We start from the raw sequence: 18,240 nt of genomic DNA, 5'->3' as shown, positions 1-18,240 counted from the left end.
GATGTTCTCTGGCACCCTTGTACCTTGCAAATAAATTCCTCACTCTCCCAGCACCCCAACCTGTTCATGCCATACATATTTGCCCATGCTTCTCCTCCCATCTGGAATGCTCTACTTGCCTCACTTATTCACCTGAAAAAACATTCTTTTCTCTATGAAGACTGAGCTTAAGCATTACGTCTCCTATGAAGGTGTTCTTTGCTTCCCCTAGCATCGTGTCTTCTAAGATTTTTTTCATGTTAACTGCCGAATGCAAACCAATCAGATGACACTGGTTCTTTAAAAAATGAATACAATCTTAGGCCAAATTAACAAAGGCATGGTATCAAGAAGGGAGGTAAAAATCTACTTTGTATTCTGCTTTATTCAGTGTACATATAGAAACAGTGATTTTCAAGTATGGTCCATGGACTCCTGGGAATCCCCGAAATCCTTTCAGGGGATTCTCAAAGTCAAAACTACTTTCATAATAATATTAAGACTTTATTTGAGCATCAGTGATAAGAACACACACACACACACACACACACACACACACACACACACACCCACCCCAGTGCTTGGCCAAGAAATAATCACCACCTCACAGCCTCCCCCATTATTAAAAAGCAATAAACACTCTAACAAAAGAGAGACATCAGGTTGCCTGGTATTATCATTCTCCCATTCAACAAATGCTTACAGCTCACCACCTGGGCAGCAGGCACACAGCTGGCCCAGAAGATTTTGCACTTACCAGCACATGGTCCCTGCCCTCCAGGGGTTCACTCTCAGGTGGGAGACAATTACATAAAGAGATGATTGTAGAACTGTCTCTTCCGTCCACAGGGTCTCAACCACACTGAACAGCGTGGGAGCTCCTGAGCAAGTGGTGCTATTTGGAGCCTTTGCTTAAACTGCCCCTCTGCCTGGCATGCCCCTCCACTCCCGCCCCACCCCCAAGTTAGCAACGGCCGCCCACCCGTGCCCCCTTCTCTGACAGCGGGTTTCCCACTGCAGCAGATCCCAACTGGAAGAGGGGAGATACCACCACCTTAATTCAAGTTCTGAATTTTTATTTTTACCTAGGATTGGACATTTCAATTAACGAATTAGGACTCTGAAGAATGATCCCTCCCAGGCAGCTTTCTGTTCGCCTATCTCTAATCCTCAGCATCTAGTATGACAGCACACAGTAGGGAACAACATACACCAGAGCTTTCACAAATTGATGTATTTACTTCATTATCTGCTGATCAGCTGAGTGCTCGTGGGGGTATCTCAGTCACTTTAAGTCCCATGACTGCAAGGACACAGATGTGCGCCAGCTCATCCTCGGGCTGAGAGTCCTCGGGGGACACTCGCATCCTGGTGTGGCTTCTCCCTGTATCTCCTGGCTGCTCTGCCCACTCCGGCCAGTTACCCCGACATTCCCTGCTGCTCTCCCTCCCTCCCTCCCTCTCACCCTTCCTTCCCTCTTTCCCTGCTGCTCTCCCTCCCTCCTCCCTCCCTCCCTCTCACCCTTCCTTCCCTCTTTCCTGGCTGCTCTCCTTTCCCTCCTAAATCTATAGTGTTTGGTACATTCACAGACCTGGCTTAGCAGTTTTGTGACCTTGAAAAGGGACTCAACCCCTCTGAGCTCCCTTCTCCCTGGCTCCCCAGGCCGGGTTCTGGGTGAAGCACTTGGTGTACATTAGGGCTCATGACTCCTCACCGTGGCCCCCTGTGGTAGGTATGGTCATTACTCCGCTGGACAGGCAGGGAAACAGAAGCTGAAGGAGAGGAGGTAAGTGACCCAAGAGTAACTTGTGTAGAGTTGGGATGTGACCCAGGTCTGCATTCTCCACTGATTTCAGGCTCACAATAACCTCATGACTGCTGGCTTGCTCCTCCCCGCTTTCCTGCTAAGATGGAGTAAAGTAGGCAAGGGCCGCTCAAAACAGATCACAGGTTCACACAGCCTGAACGCGCCGGCATCTACTGCAGCTGCTCTGGCGTTCTTTGTTTCGCCACTCTGGCAAGGACCAGGGTTTCTGCCTCTCTGGGTTGGTGTCAGGAAGAGCAGCTGCTGGGCGGACTGCTGGGCACAGTGCACCTGCAGGGGATCAGAGGCCTGGGGTGATAGGCAGGGACGGGACCAGCCCACAAGGAACTAAGACCTGATGTGGAGAGAGCTAGAGAGATGTGTGAGCACCGTGGGAGCAGCAGAGGACGGCTTCCTCAGAGGGATGTTTACTGGCCCCACCGCATACCATGTCCTACGTCAGGCTCTTTGATTTCATCTTATCTAATCCTAATGAAGGAGGAAACTGGACTTGAAGCCAACACCCTTGAAAAGCCGCTGAGCTGAGATTCAAATCCAGATCTGTCTGGTTGTTAAACCCATGCCCTGCCCTCTGTACAGGAAGCTATATGAGGGCACGTCAGCTCTGGGTCTCAAAGAATGATGCCCAGAGTAAATGAATCGCTTTCAGTGCAAAGTGAGAAAACACATTCTCCCCAAATCTCACATCATAACCAGCTGGAAAAGCAAACATAAGGGAGACACAAACATGGCAAGAAGATCCGTCTGAGCAAATGTCTGCTTCTCCTACCCCTGACTTCCTGCTCCCAGCCAACGAGGCTAGTGGATGTTCCAAAACTGCTGCTGCTGCTGCTTAGGGCCGGGCGAAGCGAGGGCTCTCAATATCAGTGTCTCCAAGGCAGCTGCACTCACTACATCCTGGAGTCTCAGTTTTGTTTCTTATACTGTAAGACAGAGAGATCATTACGAGCGGGTGAGGGAAGCCAGCGGGGGGAGGGAGGACCCGGGAAGTCCTGAGAACTGTGGTCACTAGGCCTCAGCCGCCTCCTGCAAGGGCTTCTTAGAGGCAGTGGAACCCGGTCAGCAGGCATCAGACGGTCATGTCTCTAGCTGGTTCCAGCAGAAAAGGAAGCTGATGGGGTTGGGGAGAGAGGATGAGAAAGACACTGGGAACATTGGAATTGAAAATTGTGGTGTGTCCAGTCTTCCCATCAAGCTGAGTCTCGTTCAGAAGAAACAAAAAATCTCCGGTTATAGAAGACAACATTCAGAAACCAACTAGTCCCATCACTGAGTTTAAAAAACAAATCCTGGACCCCACCTCTGGAGATCTGATTCAGAAGGACAGAGTAGTGGGGTGTGCTCCAGCTCTCAAGGCTGTTCTAATACCAAGTGTAAGGACCAGCAAGTCTGTCTGTATTCCTGACTCCCTTCCTGCCTCTACCAAAACAGATACTCGAATGTTTCCGAAGTAACCCTGCCTCACCCAGCTTTCCTCTCTGAGCCGTCGCAAGGCTGCTGCCAGCTCTGGCACTATTGCTACCAGCAAGACTGTTCTCTTCCTTCTTCCTGTGGCCCCATCTCAGCTTATTCAGCACTGTGAGGCAGAAGTTTGCCTTTAGGGATTAAGGATGCGCACCCCCTTGCAGAAAACGCAACCAGAAGGGCATCTGCCATCACCTTTGGGCTTCTGGGGAGGGGAGGGGAGCGGCTGGTGAGGGGAGGGGGGCCTCCACAGCGCTGATCGGTCTCAACTGTGGGGCAGGGGCGACCCCTGGTGGTCACGGAGATTACAGCCCTCAACCCCAACTCGCAGGTGGAAGTCGGAGCTGAGCACTCACCTTGTTCAGGATCCAGTCAGCATCTTCAATGGCTCTTTTAATAATCTGCTGGATCCTCTCAGGGCTGTCTTCATCCGAATGAACTCGGAAACTCTGGAGGTTTAAGCATAGGGAAAGATGACTAGGCAAAAATCACAGGACTGGCAGCTTCAGAGCAGCAGTTGTGGGCCAGGCACACTGTGGGCACTGTACACTCAGCATCACTCTTACCCCTCCACAGACAGTTACGATGATCACACCCTGAGATGAGGAAACAGGCTCAGAAACTCTACCTTGCCGTTAAGCAATGGCACCAGCATTTGAATCCTGGACTATCTGACTACACAGCCTGTACTCCTACAAGCAGCGCATGCGTGAAAAGGAAGACTGGCCCCAAGCTACCCCAAATCAAGCTGGGCCCAAAGGTTATCGGGTAGCAGAGGCCTAAGGGAAACTTCCATCTCTCTGCTTCGTTTGCTCTTCCCAGGAAGCTGCTTTCACCAGGCTGAGCTCTCTGCATGGCTTCACCACAGAGAAGAGCAGAGTTTCTCCAGACCCATGCTGGAAAGCCATGCAGGGAAGGGAGGGGCAGTGGAGAGGGTGGCTTTGGAAAATCCAGCCAGGCCCAAAGCAGAGCAATGCAGGGCTGCTGTTTGCTTTGACCAGATGTTCGCCTTTGAAAAGCAACATGAGATTCAGGTTCACTGGTGTGGCTCTCATGGTCCTTCAAAAGAACTGGTTACTTCCTCTGATATGTCACTCTCATCCCCACACGTCCTCCTACTTATCTTTAGGAGCACCTCAAATGCTCACCTCCAGGAAGTCCTCCCAGACTCCCTCAGACAGCTAACTACTCCTTCTCTATGTTTCCACAACCCTCTGTTACTACCTCTATTTTTTTACTTTCCATACTATATTTATATAAACTTCAGCTTTTAACTTTTTATTTGGAAATAATTTTTAATCTACAGAAAAGCTGCAAGAATATTACGAAAGAATTCCCTACCAGAATCACCAACTGTTACTATTTTGCCACATTTACTTTATCATTCTCTGTATGGGTTTGTATAAAAATTTTTGGAAGCATTTGAAGTTTCAGGTATCATGACCTTAACCCCTGAATACTTTGGGTATGTAAGCAAGGGCATTATCTTACATAACCACAGTAATCAACTTCAGAAAATTGAACACTGATATAATACTGTTATCTAATCTACAGTCCATATTCCAGCTTCATGAATTTCCCCAATAATGTCCTTTACAATCATTGCTTTTTCTGGTCCAGGATCCAATCTGGGATCACTCCTTACACTTAGTTGTCACATCTCTTTAGTCCCCTTTAAACCAGAGCAGTCGTCTGCCTTTGTGTTTCAGGACGTTGACACATTTGCTGAGCACAGGCTGGTTATGTGGTAGACGGTTGCTCAGTTTGGGTTTACCTGATGTTTACTCATGATTAAATTCAGGTTGTGCATTATTGGCAGGTATGCCTGTCAAAATGATGTTATGTCTCACACTCTATTTTAATTATCTGTTTAGCTGCCTTATTCAAGCCCTGGCACAGAGCTGCTGTGCTGGGTGCATCCTGTTTCCGGAACAGAAACCAGAGAGAGGAGCTGGGCTGGCCAGCACTGCTTTCCGGTGGCTCTTACGGAACTGCCACCCCCAACCCCACCACCGGAAAAACCATCCCTGCCCACTGCCCCTGGCCCCCAACCCTGTGATAGGCCCCCTGTTACAAGAAGCCCCCCACCCCAAGCCCAGTGGACCCTACTCCCACCTGCCTGACAGCATGCTTATAATGCTCCTGGATGCCCTTGGTTGGCAGCTGCCGGCAACAGCGCAGCAGGTATCGGTAGAGCTGCAGCGGCCTCTGGACCAGCTCTGCCCCCGGTAGCGGGGCCATCTGCAAGGCCTCTGTCCCTGGAAAACACAGAGCATCACTTCTAGGCATCAAGCCAATACTCAGCCCTGGCCCCCAGCTTCCAGCGCTCTGGGAAGCAGATGTATTTGATACAGTACGGAGCCAGGTCCCCAGGGAACCCAGACCCCGAGCTCAGGCTGGGCATTCGGTCCTGCAGAAGTCTCAGCTCAGAGCAGGCCTGCAAGGACCAAAGGTGAGAGGCACAGCCTCATCCTGTCGTCTTCCTTCTGGAGACCAGCTTCAGGTGGTGGATGAGGAGGTGTCATGCCAGGAGGAATAAGGGAGATGAGCAGGAAGATCCTGCGTCACAGTCACTGAGAAACCAGCTGACTTCAGGCAACAGAGGGAAGAATGCCCAGAGGTCTGAGCCTCGCTACTCGAAGTGTGGTCCTGGACCAGTAGCATCGACATCACCCATGAGCTAATTAGAAACGCAATGTCACCCCAGACCTACTGGACAGAACCTGCAATTTAACAAGATGCTCCAGAGGAGACTGCCTGGACCTCTACTACAGCATCTTGCCTGGTGCCCCTGCCTGAAGCCTGTCACTCCCCCAGTCGCCCCCACAGTGACGCCAGAATGAGTTTTGGAACCAGTTTCTCGGCTCACCCCAGAGTCAGACACAAGGAACTTCTCCCAGACCCTTTCAGCCGGCAAGTAGGTCACCTCTTGTGCCTTTGCACACACAGCCCCCTCAGCGTGGAGCTCCCTTCCCCGTCTCCTCCATGTGAGGAACTTGTGTCCATCCTTCCAGGGCCAGGTCAGTGTCTCTTCCTCTGGGAAGCCCTTGGTGACTGTCCCTCCCTGGGGGGGTGCAGTGCCACGTTCCTGGAACTGTAACAGCGCTTCCCACACTGCTGGGGATTCATCAGCTGCCAGACCTACTGAGCCTGGCCCGGGCCCCAGTGCTTCGTGCCCTGTTTGTTGAACTGGACTGAATGGAATCTGTTATCTCCTCTGCACAGATTTCCCCTCTCTGAGAGAGAGAAGCTCACTGTGTTCCAAATGCAGAAGCTAACAGACCAAGATTAAGTGAGGGGCCTTAGTTTTAAAGTAACATAAAAAGAAGACAATCCCCACCCACTCAAAAAAAAAAAGAGAACCCGAATACTAAATCTAAATACTAATCTATCTCAAATTAGGAAAGGACACTTGCTTAGGAGCTAGTTTCAGAGGCTCCTTCATTCCATTTCCAGCATATGATCTTCCTGGCAACAATAAATGTCTGTCTCCACAGTTTAAATTTGCCCATTGCTCCTGGTACTATGGCCTTTCACTCTGACACTGGGGTGGGCAGGTGGCCGCCTGCCCCTCCCCAATCCTCCCACCTGGTAACATCCTGGGATGAGCCACTGGGAATCTACCCCTTCAGGTCTCAGCCCACAAGGTCTGGGTGGGGCTCCACTCCAGGCCTGACCAATCAGAGCCCTTTATCCACACGGTCACAAGGACTGGTTCACAGATGGGCACATGACAAACTGGTCCAATCAGCAAATCTCAACACCTCTGCAGGAGTGAGTGGAAAGGCTTCATTCTTTCCCTCTAGACTTGATGCTGAGAGGACTTCACCCTCAGGGAAGCCATCTTGCCTCCTCTTGAAGCCTGAGATTGAAGCCACACAGCAGACGGCAGAGCTGAGACCCTGATTGAAAGCAAGTCTAAAGAAGTCACCTGAGTCCCAAAACCGTGCACCTGAAGGCAGTCCCAGATTTGCCTAGGGTCCCAACAAGCCGCAGGTTTGGGTTTGTTGTTTTGTCACTTGCACCCAAGAATCCTAACTGATGGACAGATCTAGCCCTCCCAAATTCTGCTTCACCAGTGAGCTCTGACGGTTCCAGCTCTAAGAAAGAGTGCAAACAGGGCAGGGCTCTTCAAGGTTCTCTTGCCACGTATATCAACCTGCCAGTCCGACTAGTCACACTTCAGCACAACAAACAGAGGGGAGCCACATATCATGGGGACAGAGACCTTCAAGGGCTACCACAGAGGACATACCACCGAAGACTAATGGGCAGACTCCACTGGCAGGCTTTCCCAAACTATATAAAGTGCTAATCAAATATTGTAAAATGCTAGTCGTGTAACAGATGGTTACCATCTGCAGTCTTTAAAATTAACACTTGGAAAGAACACAACTTTGTTACATTACTTAAAAACCCAAGCAATACTTAGAAACCAACCCGGCAAGTATGGGCGGGAGATTATTTTCAGCTCAATTATAATACTTAGTCATTCTCAGTAATAACTAGAAGAGAATGCCTGTGTGGGTCCACTCAGATGAGTTAAACTAAAAATGTTTTAATTTAATTTAAAGCATGGGTTTGCTATTAAGGCACAATGAACCTCCCAGCATCATTGTTAAATCTGTAGTCAAACCCTGTAGCCCTGGGAACCCTTGCTTCGCATATCCTGCTCTTTGGATTTGACCTTGGCCTCCCCACCTGAGCTCCCTGCCTCTGTAAAGACACCTCTGTCTTCCCAGGCAACCAAACCAAAGCCATCACAGAGACAACCTGCCTTCTCCTCAATCCCCACGCCACTGGTCTCTAAGTCCTATCAAATTCTACCTCTGGACGCCCCTCAAATCTGTCCCCTCCTCTGTACTTCCACTGCACATCCTCGGTTCAGACTCTTATCACAACTCAGGCAGACACCTGCAAGAGTTCCCAGCAATCTATTGTCTGACAATCTGTTCTCCACTCAACAGCCAGAGTGAATCTTTCCAAAACATAAATCTCAGCATGTCACGTTCCTGCCTAAAACCCCTGATGTCCATCCCATCCCTATCACTCATGACAACTTTTCCCAAAACATGGGACAAAGATGAAAATATTTTAAGCAGTATATGGAACATCCTTTTATTGTCATGCTTTTATATTTATTTTCATGTGTAATGAGAAAAATAATTCCATAATCTCATAGGTATTATGGCTTACAACAGTTTAAAAAATGAACGGGCAGAAAGGTGATTTTTAAAAATGTATCAAGCAAGTAAGAATGCAGTTGAAATCTGGATATGCCAAGAATCATGAAAGTGGCATTGAACTCTGGAAAAGCACTGGTCTACAGTATAAAATCCATGCTGCTTTCTATGGCCTCCAAGACCCCCTCTTGCTCTGGCCCCTGCCCACCACCCCGCATCACATCACCCAACCCTGGCTGCTGAGTCCAGGCAAACTGAACTCTGATGGCACACGACAGCCTGTGTCATGTTTGCCTGCTATAGTCTCAGCACCGTGACAGAATGCTTGGCATATAACAGATGTATTAAGGTTCTCCAGAGAGGTAGAACCAATCAGATACATATACAGAGAGAGAGAGAAAGAAAGAGATTATAAGAGATTGGCTCACACGACTATTGAGGCTGGAAAGTTCAAAATCCGCAGAGCTGATATATCCCAGTTTGAGTCAGAAGGCCGGAAGCTGCTGCAGAACCAGGAAGGCTGGTCCCAGCACGAAGGCTGCGTCAGGCAGGAGAATTCTCTCTCTCAGTAGGGAAAGGACTATTCAGGCTTTCCAGTGCTTGGATGAGGTCCACGCACGTGAGGGAGGGCAATTTACTTTATTCAGTCCCCTGATTTAAATGTTAATCTTATCCAAAAACACCTTCACAGACACACCCAGAATAATGTTGGGCCAAATATCTGGGCACCCCATGACCCAGTCAAGTTGACCCATAAACTTAACCATCACACATGGCTTTCCATCACCTAGTGAATAAAGTCTTAAGCTCTTTAGGCTGATGCCAATTCCGAAAGCATCCTTATCTGCCCAGATTCATCCCTCCTCACTCTTCTACCTGCCAGGCACATTGACAAAAACCACCTATAGTTCCTTGAATGATAATAACAATCATCATCATCATCGTCATCATTTACAGTTATTATTACAACTGCCTTGCTGAATACTTACCATGTGATAGGCACTATTCTAAAAATGTACAAGAATTAACTAATTTTAATCTTCTCAGTAACTCTACAAGAGGTACCATTATGCTCTCCTTTTACATATAAAGAAATGGAGGCAAAAAGAAGGGAGGAAATTTGTCCAAGGTCACACAGCTGTGAGAGCAGAAGCCAGGCTTTCCATATGGGAAGTCTGGCTCCAGAGCCCACGATGAGTGCTTTCTGGAACACTAGCCCCTGCCCCAAAAGGACTTTTATTCATCCTGTATTACATTTCTGTGGTTCTTCCTAACAGCTTCCTTCACCCCCAATTTTCTTGTTAAGGGATGACTCCTTCCCATTGAGTGTGGCCTGCTGAGACTGCCGCCAGTGGCTGCATCTCTCCCAGCCACAAGGAGAGCATCAGACCCAAACTAGGCCACTTGAGTATATGCCACCTCTGGAAATAGGGTCCTGAACATGGTTACAAAGAGCCGGCAAATGAGTTCATGTACCCCTGAGAAGTGTGTCCTGATCAGCTTCTTCCTGCTCTGAACTGTCCTTGAAGGTCCTGCTGCCTGGCCTTCCAGAAATGTCTGGATTCCTGCACAGTTCTCTAGGCTTCTCCCTTGATTCTGTGAGCTCCTAACACTCTTCCAATGATTTCTTTTTGGTTAATTCCTCCTATCCCTCTTACCCCCACACAGAACTAGACTCTCTTCTTTATTTGCGCATCCACAGGCTGTTGTACATGCAGGAATCACCCTGTGTTTGCCTGTCCATCTCTCCCACCAGCCCACGAGGGCAAGGACTGTGTCAGATCCCCCACCTCAGTGCCTCAATGCCTAGCACAGTCCTGAGCACACAGTGGACTCCTCCATCAATGCTTGCTGACTGAATAACCTCAAAATCCAACCAATCCCCAAGCTTGAGCGAACAATAGCTCAGCCTTCTCCCTGCCTTCAGGCCCTGGAGGTCCAAATGTGGCCGAGACAGCCTGTGCTACTATAAAGTGAGGACCGCTGCTCTCTGCAGGGTCCTCCATGCCTCGGTACTCCTGGCCATCGCCTCTGGCAGAAACACCCTCCCTTTCCCACCCAAATACTCCAGGCCTTTTCCAGTCTCCTCAGCCTCCCTCCAGCTAACCAGCAGGAACTTCCGCAGGCCACTGACGCTTCCTACCTCACTCGGTCTGGAGAGGCCATCAGACGAGAATATCCTTGGCTCCCCACCACCATGAAATTCAGCCTCGCCTGAGAGCCGACTGATGTGTTAGGCATGGTGCAGTTTTACAACTACCCTCTGACAAAAAGCATTATAATCCCCACTTTGCAGATGTGGAAACTGAGGCTGAAAAGTGGGCTGACATGCCCACGGATACACAACCAGGGAGTGGTGGAGCTGGGATGTGGGCTCTGGCTCCAGCTCCAGTGCTCCAACCTCCCTGAGTTCTTGAAGAAAAGGGGGCCCCTCCTTTTCCAAGGACCCGTTAGGCTCTCAGAGACTCTCTCCAGGATTAATCCAACACCCTTCTGAAACGCCGACTCTTCAATCCCTCCCTATGCTCAGCCAGAATGAGCCTCTAAAAACAAAAATCTCATCTGTGAGCCCCTTGCTTGATATCCTTTAATGGCACCCACAGAACAAACGCTAGGGTCATTAGTATGTGTGCATGGTGATGGAGGGGTGGGGTGTTGAAGACTTTCCCCAATCAACCACCAACCTCTATCCCATCTGTAACCAAATCCCCACGCACTCTACCTTCTTCCCCGCTCAGTCTCCTCTGTCACTTTGTCACTCCCACAGTGCCTGGCACACAGTGGCCACTAATCAGAGGGGTGTCAGACTGAAACCTCCCTCTCCCCAACAACTTTCAGGCCACTCTTCTGTCCCTGAGTACTGACTGAGTGGAAGAGTGAAGCGTGTGGGCCCCAAACCATGGCAAGGCTGATGTGAGGATTAAATAAGAGACATAGATGCCTGGCAGCAGCTCACTGAATATGAGGTTCCTCTCCCAGGCCCTTCTCTGCCCCTGGAAGAGCAGCAAAAGGGAAAACAATACGTTATGATGCCCTTTTAATGCTTCTACCCAAAATAGGAATGGCCTGCTAAAGAAAGCCTCTGGTGCAGACTGAGGTCGGAAGAGGTTTGTGCATTTCATTGATTCAGTTAGCTCTCTATACATCAGAGAGAAAAAGAAATACATCTTTTTTTTTTTACGTTTAAATCAAACTACAGATCACGTGAAACTTTTTTAGCTTTTTCCCAAATCAGAACTGAGTTCTGGTTATTCATCCTGCGGCCACCGAAGTAGCAGGCTCTCAGGAAAAGGTGTTAACTTGAATGAACAAAAACAGGGCAAAGTAGGCCACCTTTCAAAAGCAGGATGCCAAAGAGCTGAAAGTGACCTTCTCCCACTTGGTGTCAAAGAATCTCTTCTCATGGCAGGGAGTCACCCACCTTTTCTCCCTCGAGGCAGGGCGCTGAAAGTCCTTTCGCTTCTGAGCTAAGATCTGCCCTGTAAAATTCTACTCGCCGTTCTGAGCTCTGCCCTTTGGGGCTAAAGTCTCCCTAACCTACCACCAAGTCCAGTCTGTCATTATTCAAAGTCAATCATCCCAGCCCCCCAGTCATATCTTTTCCGAGATGAGCATCCTGAAGGTGCCGTAACCGCCAATGTTTCTCCATCTCACCGCTCTCCTCTTTCTGGACACACACACATCCCTTCATTATCCATATCACTCTTCAACACATTGTCCAGAGGGAAAAACCATGGTTTGCTTGTGTTCTGACCGGCTCCGTGGGCACTGGCGCTCACATGGCAATGCCACCTCCTTTACTTGGGAATCCAAGGAATGCGGCCCAGACTGCATTCTCTGCTCTGGCCCTCACATGGCCCTGGCATTCGGCTCAAAGGAACCTTTTCTCCACGAACTATTCTTAGGTCTGTTTCCCCATCTTGTATTTTATTAGTTCAGTCCAGAGTCACAATCTACCACAATCTCTGGGACACCTGATCCTGTCTGTTATCCAACTCAATTCAGCACAACAAAAGCACAGAAACAATCACATACGAGGTACAAAGCGGGTACAAAGAGAGAGAGAAAGCCCAGCAAGCTGTGTCAGTCACCCACGCAAGGCCATTCTGAGCATCTATCCCATGTGTGACTCTGGACTCAGCCCTAGGACCACAGAGATGAACGGCCTGACATGTTACACGGCTCTCCTACCCCTGGCCTCTGCAGAGCTGACGGCATGTCTTACTACCTACCATTCAGGGAGTGATTAGCATATGTCAGGGAGGTATTGACAGCTTTGCCTGTGTTATCTCAAGTATCCTCACAACAATCTTATGGAGTAGGTATCATTAGCCCCATTTTACAGATGAGGAAACTGAAACTCTTGAGAGGTTAAGTAACTTGCCAGAGGCCACACAGCTAGTACATGGTCAGGTAAGGAATCAAACCTAGGCCTATTTTATTCCAAAGCCCATGCCCTCACCTGCTTCTAACACTACCTATGTCTATATCTGAGCCACTCGCAAATGCTGCCCAGATCAGGGCTAAGGACCCCACCGAGAACTCTCCCCAGGGCTCCTTCAGGACCAGGTCCAAGCATTCATGAAAGCACCTGACTATACTACATCCAGTTCTTGGTTTTCAACCTTCTCCATAAACCCTTGTTCCATGCTTTTCAGAAACCCAAGGACCTCATCTATGGCTTCCCCCTGCATACAGATGAAAAAAAAAGTCCCAAGACTAATGTCAATTACACAAAGAAAAGGGGCAACTAGAGAAATACTAAAAAAAATAAAAAGCTCTTAGGAAACCCAAGGAGAATGTGACAGAATAAAGGAAAAGAGTGAAAATAAAGTCACAAAGGGGATTTCCTGGGAGCCAAATGGTATCACCATTACAGATGCTGAGAAACAGACCTTCAGCCCCATTTAATCCCACTGTCTTTCCCTAACCTGTGCCCTGACATAGGGCACATAAAAATAAATGGAAAAAAAAAAGTCATACATTAAAAAAGAAAGAAAAGAATGGAACTACAGAAAACAACCAGAAATTATGCCTCACTGAGCACTGATAAAGCTAAATTAAGCCTGTATAGGACATTGTTTAAATATGCAATTATTCTTCTGGATGGGTAAAGTCGCAATATAGGAACAGAACGGTTCTGCTCCCCCCAACTCCGGGGCTCCAGCTTGAACGCATGTTCTCCCAAGCTAGAAACGGGGAACAATCCTCGTTCCTCCAGTCTCTCTCCCACATGGTCAAGGCTCTCAAGATCCAGCCCCATGGACACTATCTCGGTTCCCAGCTTTGTTACAATGCCTCCTCATCCAGCCTCTCTCCTTCCAGTCCAGCCCTCACAGTGCCACCCAAGGACACTTCCTACAAAACACACCCTCCTCCGAAACCTCTGTGGAATGTTCTTTATCCAAGGCCCTCTGAAGTCTGGTTACAACTTCTCTCATTAAATTCACCTTCTCTGGCCTTCGGCTTCCTCCTCTGTAAACTGGACAACAGAATATGTACCTCATGGGGGGTTTGCAAAGATCACTCAGGCTAACATCAGTACACTGCCTAGCCCAGGGGCTGGCACATGTTAGGTGCCTGGACGTCTCACCCTTTCCTACTCTACCTGGCCACCTGTGTTCCTTGCTGTTTGTCAGCTTCTGGAGGACAGAGAATATGTTAGTCACCCCTCCATAGTCAACAGTGCCCAGTACATAACAGACGTTCAATAAATGTGTGCTGACGGATTCCCACTTCCCAAAGAGGAACTAAAGCCAGGAAGAAGGGGACTGTCCTGAAGTCACAAAGCCAGCAGGTGGCAGAGGCAGGTCTCAAGCTCAGATCCTTTGGCTCTGAATCCTCAGCTCTTTCTACCACATCTGCTGTCTCAAAGGATCCTGAACATCACAGTTGTCAGCCCAAACCACCCTGGGCCTTTACAGTTTGAAGTGAACCTGGTGAGCTATTCCAGCCAAAGCAAACCAGAAACATCATCCAAAAGCAAACATGCTGGTTGCAGAGCAGAGCAACCAGCAACCTCAACTGAATCTGGTGATATGAGTCTGCTTTGTGCCAATGGCCTTGCCCACACAGGCCACAGCACACTCTACTCGAGGGCCAAAGACGGGAACTGATGTATTATACAGCTACCAGGTGTCAGATACTGGGCTGGGTACTTCAGAGGGCCTACTGAAGCTCCAATCCTGTTACTCCCACTTTACAGAGGAAGAAAACTGAGGCTCAAGGTCACACAGAAGAACCAGCTAAGAGCCACAGCTGGGCTTCTCCCTTCCTAACTCAAGCTCTTTCTACACACACCCAGGGCTTGTCTCCAAGGACCCTTGAGCTGAGAGCGCCTGGTTTACCCTTTTTCTCTCGTGCTCCTCCTCCCTCTGGCCTCCTTGCTTGTCCTCACATACCCAACCACTCTTCCAGGCACCCACGTGGCTCACACGCCCATGTATCCAAGTCTCATTTAAGAGACCTTCTCTGGGGCTTCCCTGGTGGCGCAGTGGTTGAGAATCCGCCTGCCGATGCAGGGGACACGGGTTCATGCCCCGGTCCGGGAAGATCCCACATGCCGTGGAGCGGCTGGGCCCGTGAGCCATGGCCGCTGAGCCTGCGCGTCCGGAGCCTGTGCTCCGCCACGGGAGAGGCCACAACAGTGAGAGGCCCGCGTACAGCAAAAAAAAAAAAAAGAGAGAGACCTTCTCTGACCACACTATAGTCCTTTCTTCATTCCTTCACAGCATTTCTTTTTTCTTCACAGCATTTTCACCACGATATATATTTACTTATTGTTTGTATTCATTCCCCCACTGGAACGTAAGCTCCACGAGAGCAGGAAGTTTATTTTGTTCATGGTTGTATCCCTAGTACAGTACAGAGTCTGACACACAGAAGGCACGTGTGTGCTGAAATAGTCATTGGGCACCAATAAGGTGCGAGCTGCTGGAGTTACGGAAACAATCAAGGCAAGTTCTGACCCCACAGAACTTACACAGTAACAGAGGATAATAAAAACCAAGTATTCAATTATAACTAAATACTACAAAGTGGAATTCAGGTCCCTGAGAGACTGGCTCATGGGGTCCCTCACCCAGTCAAGGGTCAGAGAAGGTTTCTTGAGAAAGGAACATTAAATCTGAGGTCTGAAGGACGAGTAGAGTGTGGCTGGGTGGACGTGGACGCAGAGAGCGCATGCGACTAAACTAAGAGACACTGAATTGTGCACTTGAAGTGGGTGAACTGTATGGTGTGTAAAAACAAACAAAAGGAAAGATTAGTCCTAAGGGCTCGGGGGTTTCGGCCACGGAGTGACTTGATCAGTTAGGCAGAAGCGTAAATCAAAAAGTGAAGGTGACTCGAGGTAAGCGCCCTCACGGGGTGCTGCGGACAGTCGGCCCGTGCAGGGGCCACGACTGCTTTTGAAAATGGGCAAACTGAGGCCGACGGCAGAGACGTGTGCCCGTCAGGAACATTCCACCAGCGGGCCCGGCGCCCGCAGACCCCTGGGCTCCCCGTGGCGCCCCCAACCCCCCGGCGTGCTGGGCCTCCTCCGCCCGAGCCGCCCCCGCGAGGCCTGAGGCGCGTCCAGGAACCGCGCTCTGGGGCACACGGCTCTCCGGAGGCAAGACGGTCGGGGAAGGAAACGCAGCGGCACTGAGTCTTCCACTAGCCGCGCCAGGCCGAGGACGCCCGAGACCTCACATCCCCAGCCAGTCCCCGCCACCACGGGTGGCTCAGGCCCCCGTGCGCCCACCCGCGCTCCCACCCTCCGCCGGCGCCTAGCGGCTCACCGGCCTCCACAGGAAAACGTCAGCTTCGGACGCGGCGGACGCGGCTACCACCAGTGCGCTTGCGCCCCCGGATCGCCGAAGCACCGCCCCCGGGTCGCCGAAGCACCGCCCCCGCAGGGCGACTTGAGCCGAGCGCCCTCTATCGGCCGCGCGCGGGACTTGGGGTCTGTTAATGAGGAAACCCTACTGGGTGCCCTTTCCCTGATCCGAGTACACCCGGTTGAAAAAGAAAGCTGTCCCACTCACAACCTTCCTTACCTTAAACACCCACCCTTCCTTTTGGCTTTTGTTACCTCGGATATAAGCCCTGAAGACAGGCTCTCCCCATTTTCCTGAGTATGGATTGCTGCTAAAATATGAGGGATGTTCAAGATCTATGAAAAGGCTTGCAGAAGGACTTTTCCTAAACCACTCTTGTTGATGACGGGAATTATATTTGGATGGGAATCTGCGTTTTGAGTCATTTCATCAAATTACAGTCCCATAACACCTGTCAAAAGAATAAATATGAGAGTAATAGGCATGCTTCCTTTCAGACCCATCTATAATTATAATTGAGGAAAAGAATACAGAATTTAAACTCACAGCGACTGCCAGTATCATTCTTTGAAAATGAAATAATGCTGTTTTATTAAATAGGCTCTCCCCGCTTTCTAATGTTTAGAGCTAAAGTGCTTCTCTGAATTGATTTAAATACAAGTTTTATATCCTGAAAGAGATAAAGATGAGTCTTTATCTTAAGACAAACCCCCTGTTCAATGATGCCGCTGATCTTCTCTCAGCTGATGCCTAAAAGGGAGTTAGGTTGTTAGTAGATAATATTGCTTCTGTTCACGTCTCTCTTCTCTAGGGCTTTTTAAACCTATTTGTAATGAAAAGGCCGATTTCCTTACACAGACAGACTCCATGTGTAGCTGATTTAACAAGATAACTTTTTATTTTTCCTTTTTTTTTCTTTTTCTTTCTTCTTCTTCTTTTTTTTTTTTTTTTTAAGGAAAACATTGCTCCCTGGTGGCACCTGGGGATCTCTTTTCCTCCTTTAAGGTAAGAAAAGCAGGAGATATTTCTTAACAGAAGTGTTTTTTAAAGTTTTTCTCTTTTTTTCCTGACCTCCTTTAGAGTCTCCTTCCCCACTTCCTCCCTTCCTTCCTTCCTTCCTTCCTTCCCTCCCTCCCTCCTTCCTTCCTTTCTTTTCTTTCCTTCTTTTTTATCCTTCTTCACCTAACATACTAGCCTTCCTCCAAATCATTTGGGGGTTCCTCCCCTGAAATATTCAGATAATGACCTCAATCCTTCAATTTATTTTCAATATGTAGACTTGGACCAAATATATCTGAAACATACGATTGTACCCTCATAAATCAGCCCCCTTATTTACACACGCATAGTCAGAGGCGCATCGTTAGTGTTGATCCAATCGATAAATCATTAAGCTTTTAGAGCCCTTTTAAGGAACAATCTGTAGTCACCATCCATTCCTGTTTTCAGCCTTAGGATTACTTAATATTTTGAAGAAATATTACAGTCTGTTCTTTGGCCCTATCTCTCTTTTGTTCCTTGATCGCTGTGTTCCCGCATCAGAAACATTGTTCTAATACCTAGATCTTATAAAATATTCAAGATGCAAGCTGTTCACGTTACCTCAGAAAGACTCCACCTTCAGAACCATGGGTGCCTGTTCTGTCTTTACAAACACACGAGATTTTACCTTTCACAAACATTCCTTATAAGCGTCCAAGAAAAAAATAATAATAACCCAAAGTAGAGTAGGCTTGGATACCAATTTCCAATTGTTTTCCAAATCGTAATGGAAACCTAGATTGTGAACTAATTGGATTATAATACTTTTAATGTGACAGCAACCTTAGGTTCTTACAGCTTGAGTAGTAAAACTGAAGAATTCTTACCAGTCCGAACCTTCACAAAAATTACACCAGGCCCACAATCTAATGAAAACCCAACCATTCTTACCATGTCATTTTCCTTTCCACTGACATTTTAGCAGATG

At 48.7% G+C, this 18,240-nt stretch overlaps 1 protein-coding gene across 1 annotated transcript; it reads right to left on the bottom strand.

The window, feature by feature from the left end:
• Window positions 1–1,501: 1,501 nt before the first annotated feature.
• Window positions 1,502–16,317, bottom strand: LYRM9 (LYR motif containing 9). Its single transcript, XM_004325202.4, has 4 exons — window positions 16,233–16,317; window positions 5,384–5,526; window positions 3,625–3,717; window positions 1,502–2,727 (listed from the first exon to the last, which is right to left on the bottom strand). The coding sequence occupies exons 2-4, from the start codon at window positions 5,507–5,509 to the stop codon at window positions 2,710–2,712; spliced, it is 237 nt and encodes a 78-aa protein (XP_004325250.3). The 5' UTR covers window positions 5,510–5,526; window positions 16,233–16,317; the 3' UTR covers window positions 1,502–2,709.
• Window positions 16,318–18,240: the final 1,923 nt, after the last annotated feature.

This window comes from Tursiops truncatus, chromosome 20, assembly GCF_011762595.2.
Source record: "Tursiops truncatus isolate mTurTru1 chromosome 20, mTurTru1.mat.Y, whole genome shotgun sequence".
Classification (NCBI taxonomy): domain Eukaryota; kingdom Metazoa; phylum Chordata; class Mammalia; order Artiodactyla; family Delphinidae; genus Tursiops; species Tursiops truncatus.
Note: the sequence above shows the minus strand (reverse complement) of the source record. Positions and strands in the feature narration are given on the sequence as shown.

Bases quoted from the DNA above. Each gene is read 5' to 3' on its own strand.
- LYRM9 (XM_004325202.4), bottom strand. From the start codon at position 5,509: ATGGCCCCGCTACCGGGGGCAGAGCTGGTCCAGAGGCCGCTGCAGCTC. The intron at 3,718-5,383 runs GTGGGAGTAGGG...TTAAACCTCCAG, and splicing joins ATAAGCATGCTGTCAGGCAG to AGTTTCCGAGTTCATTCGGA.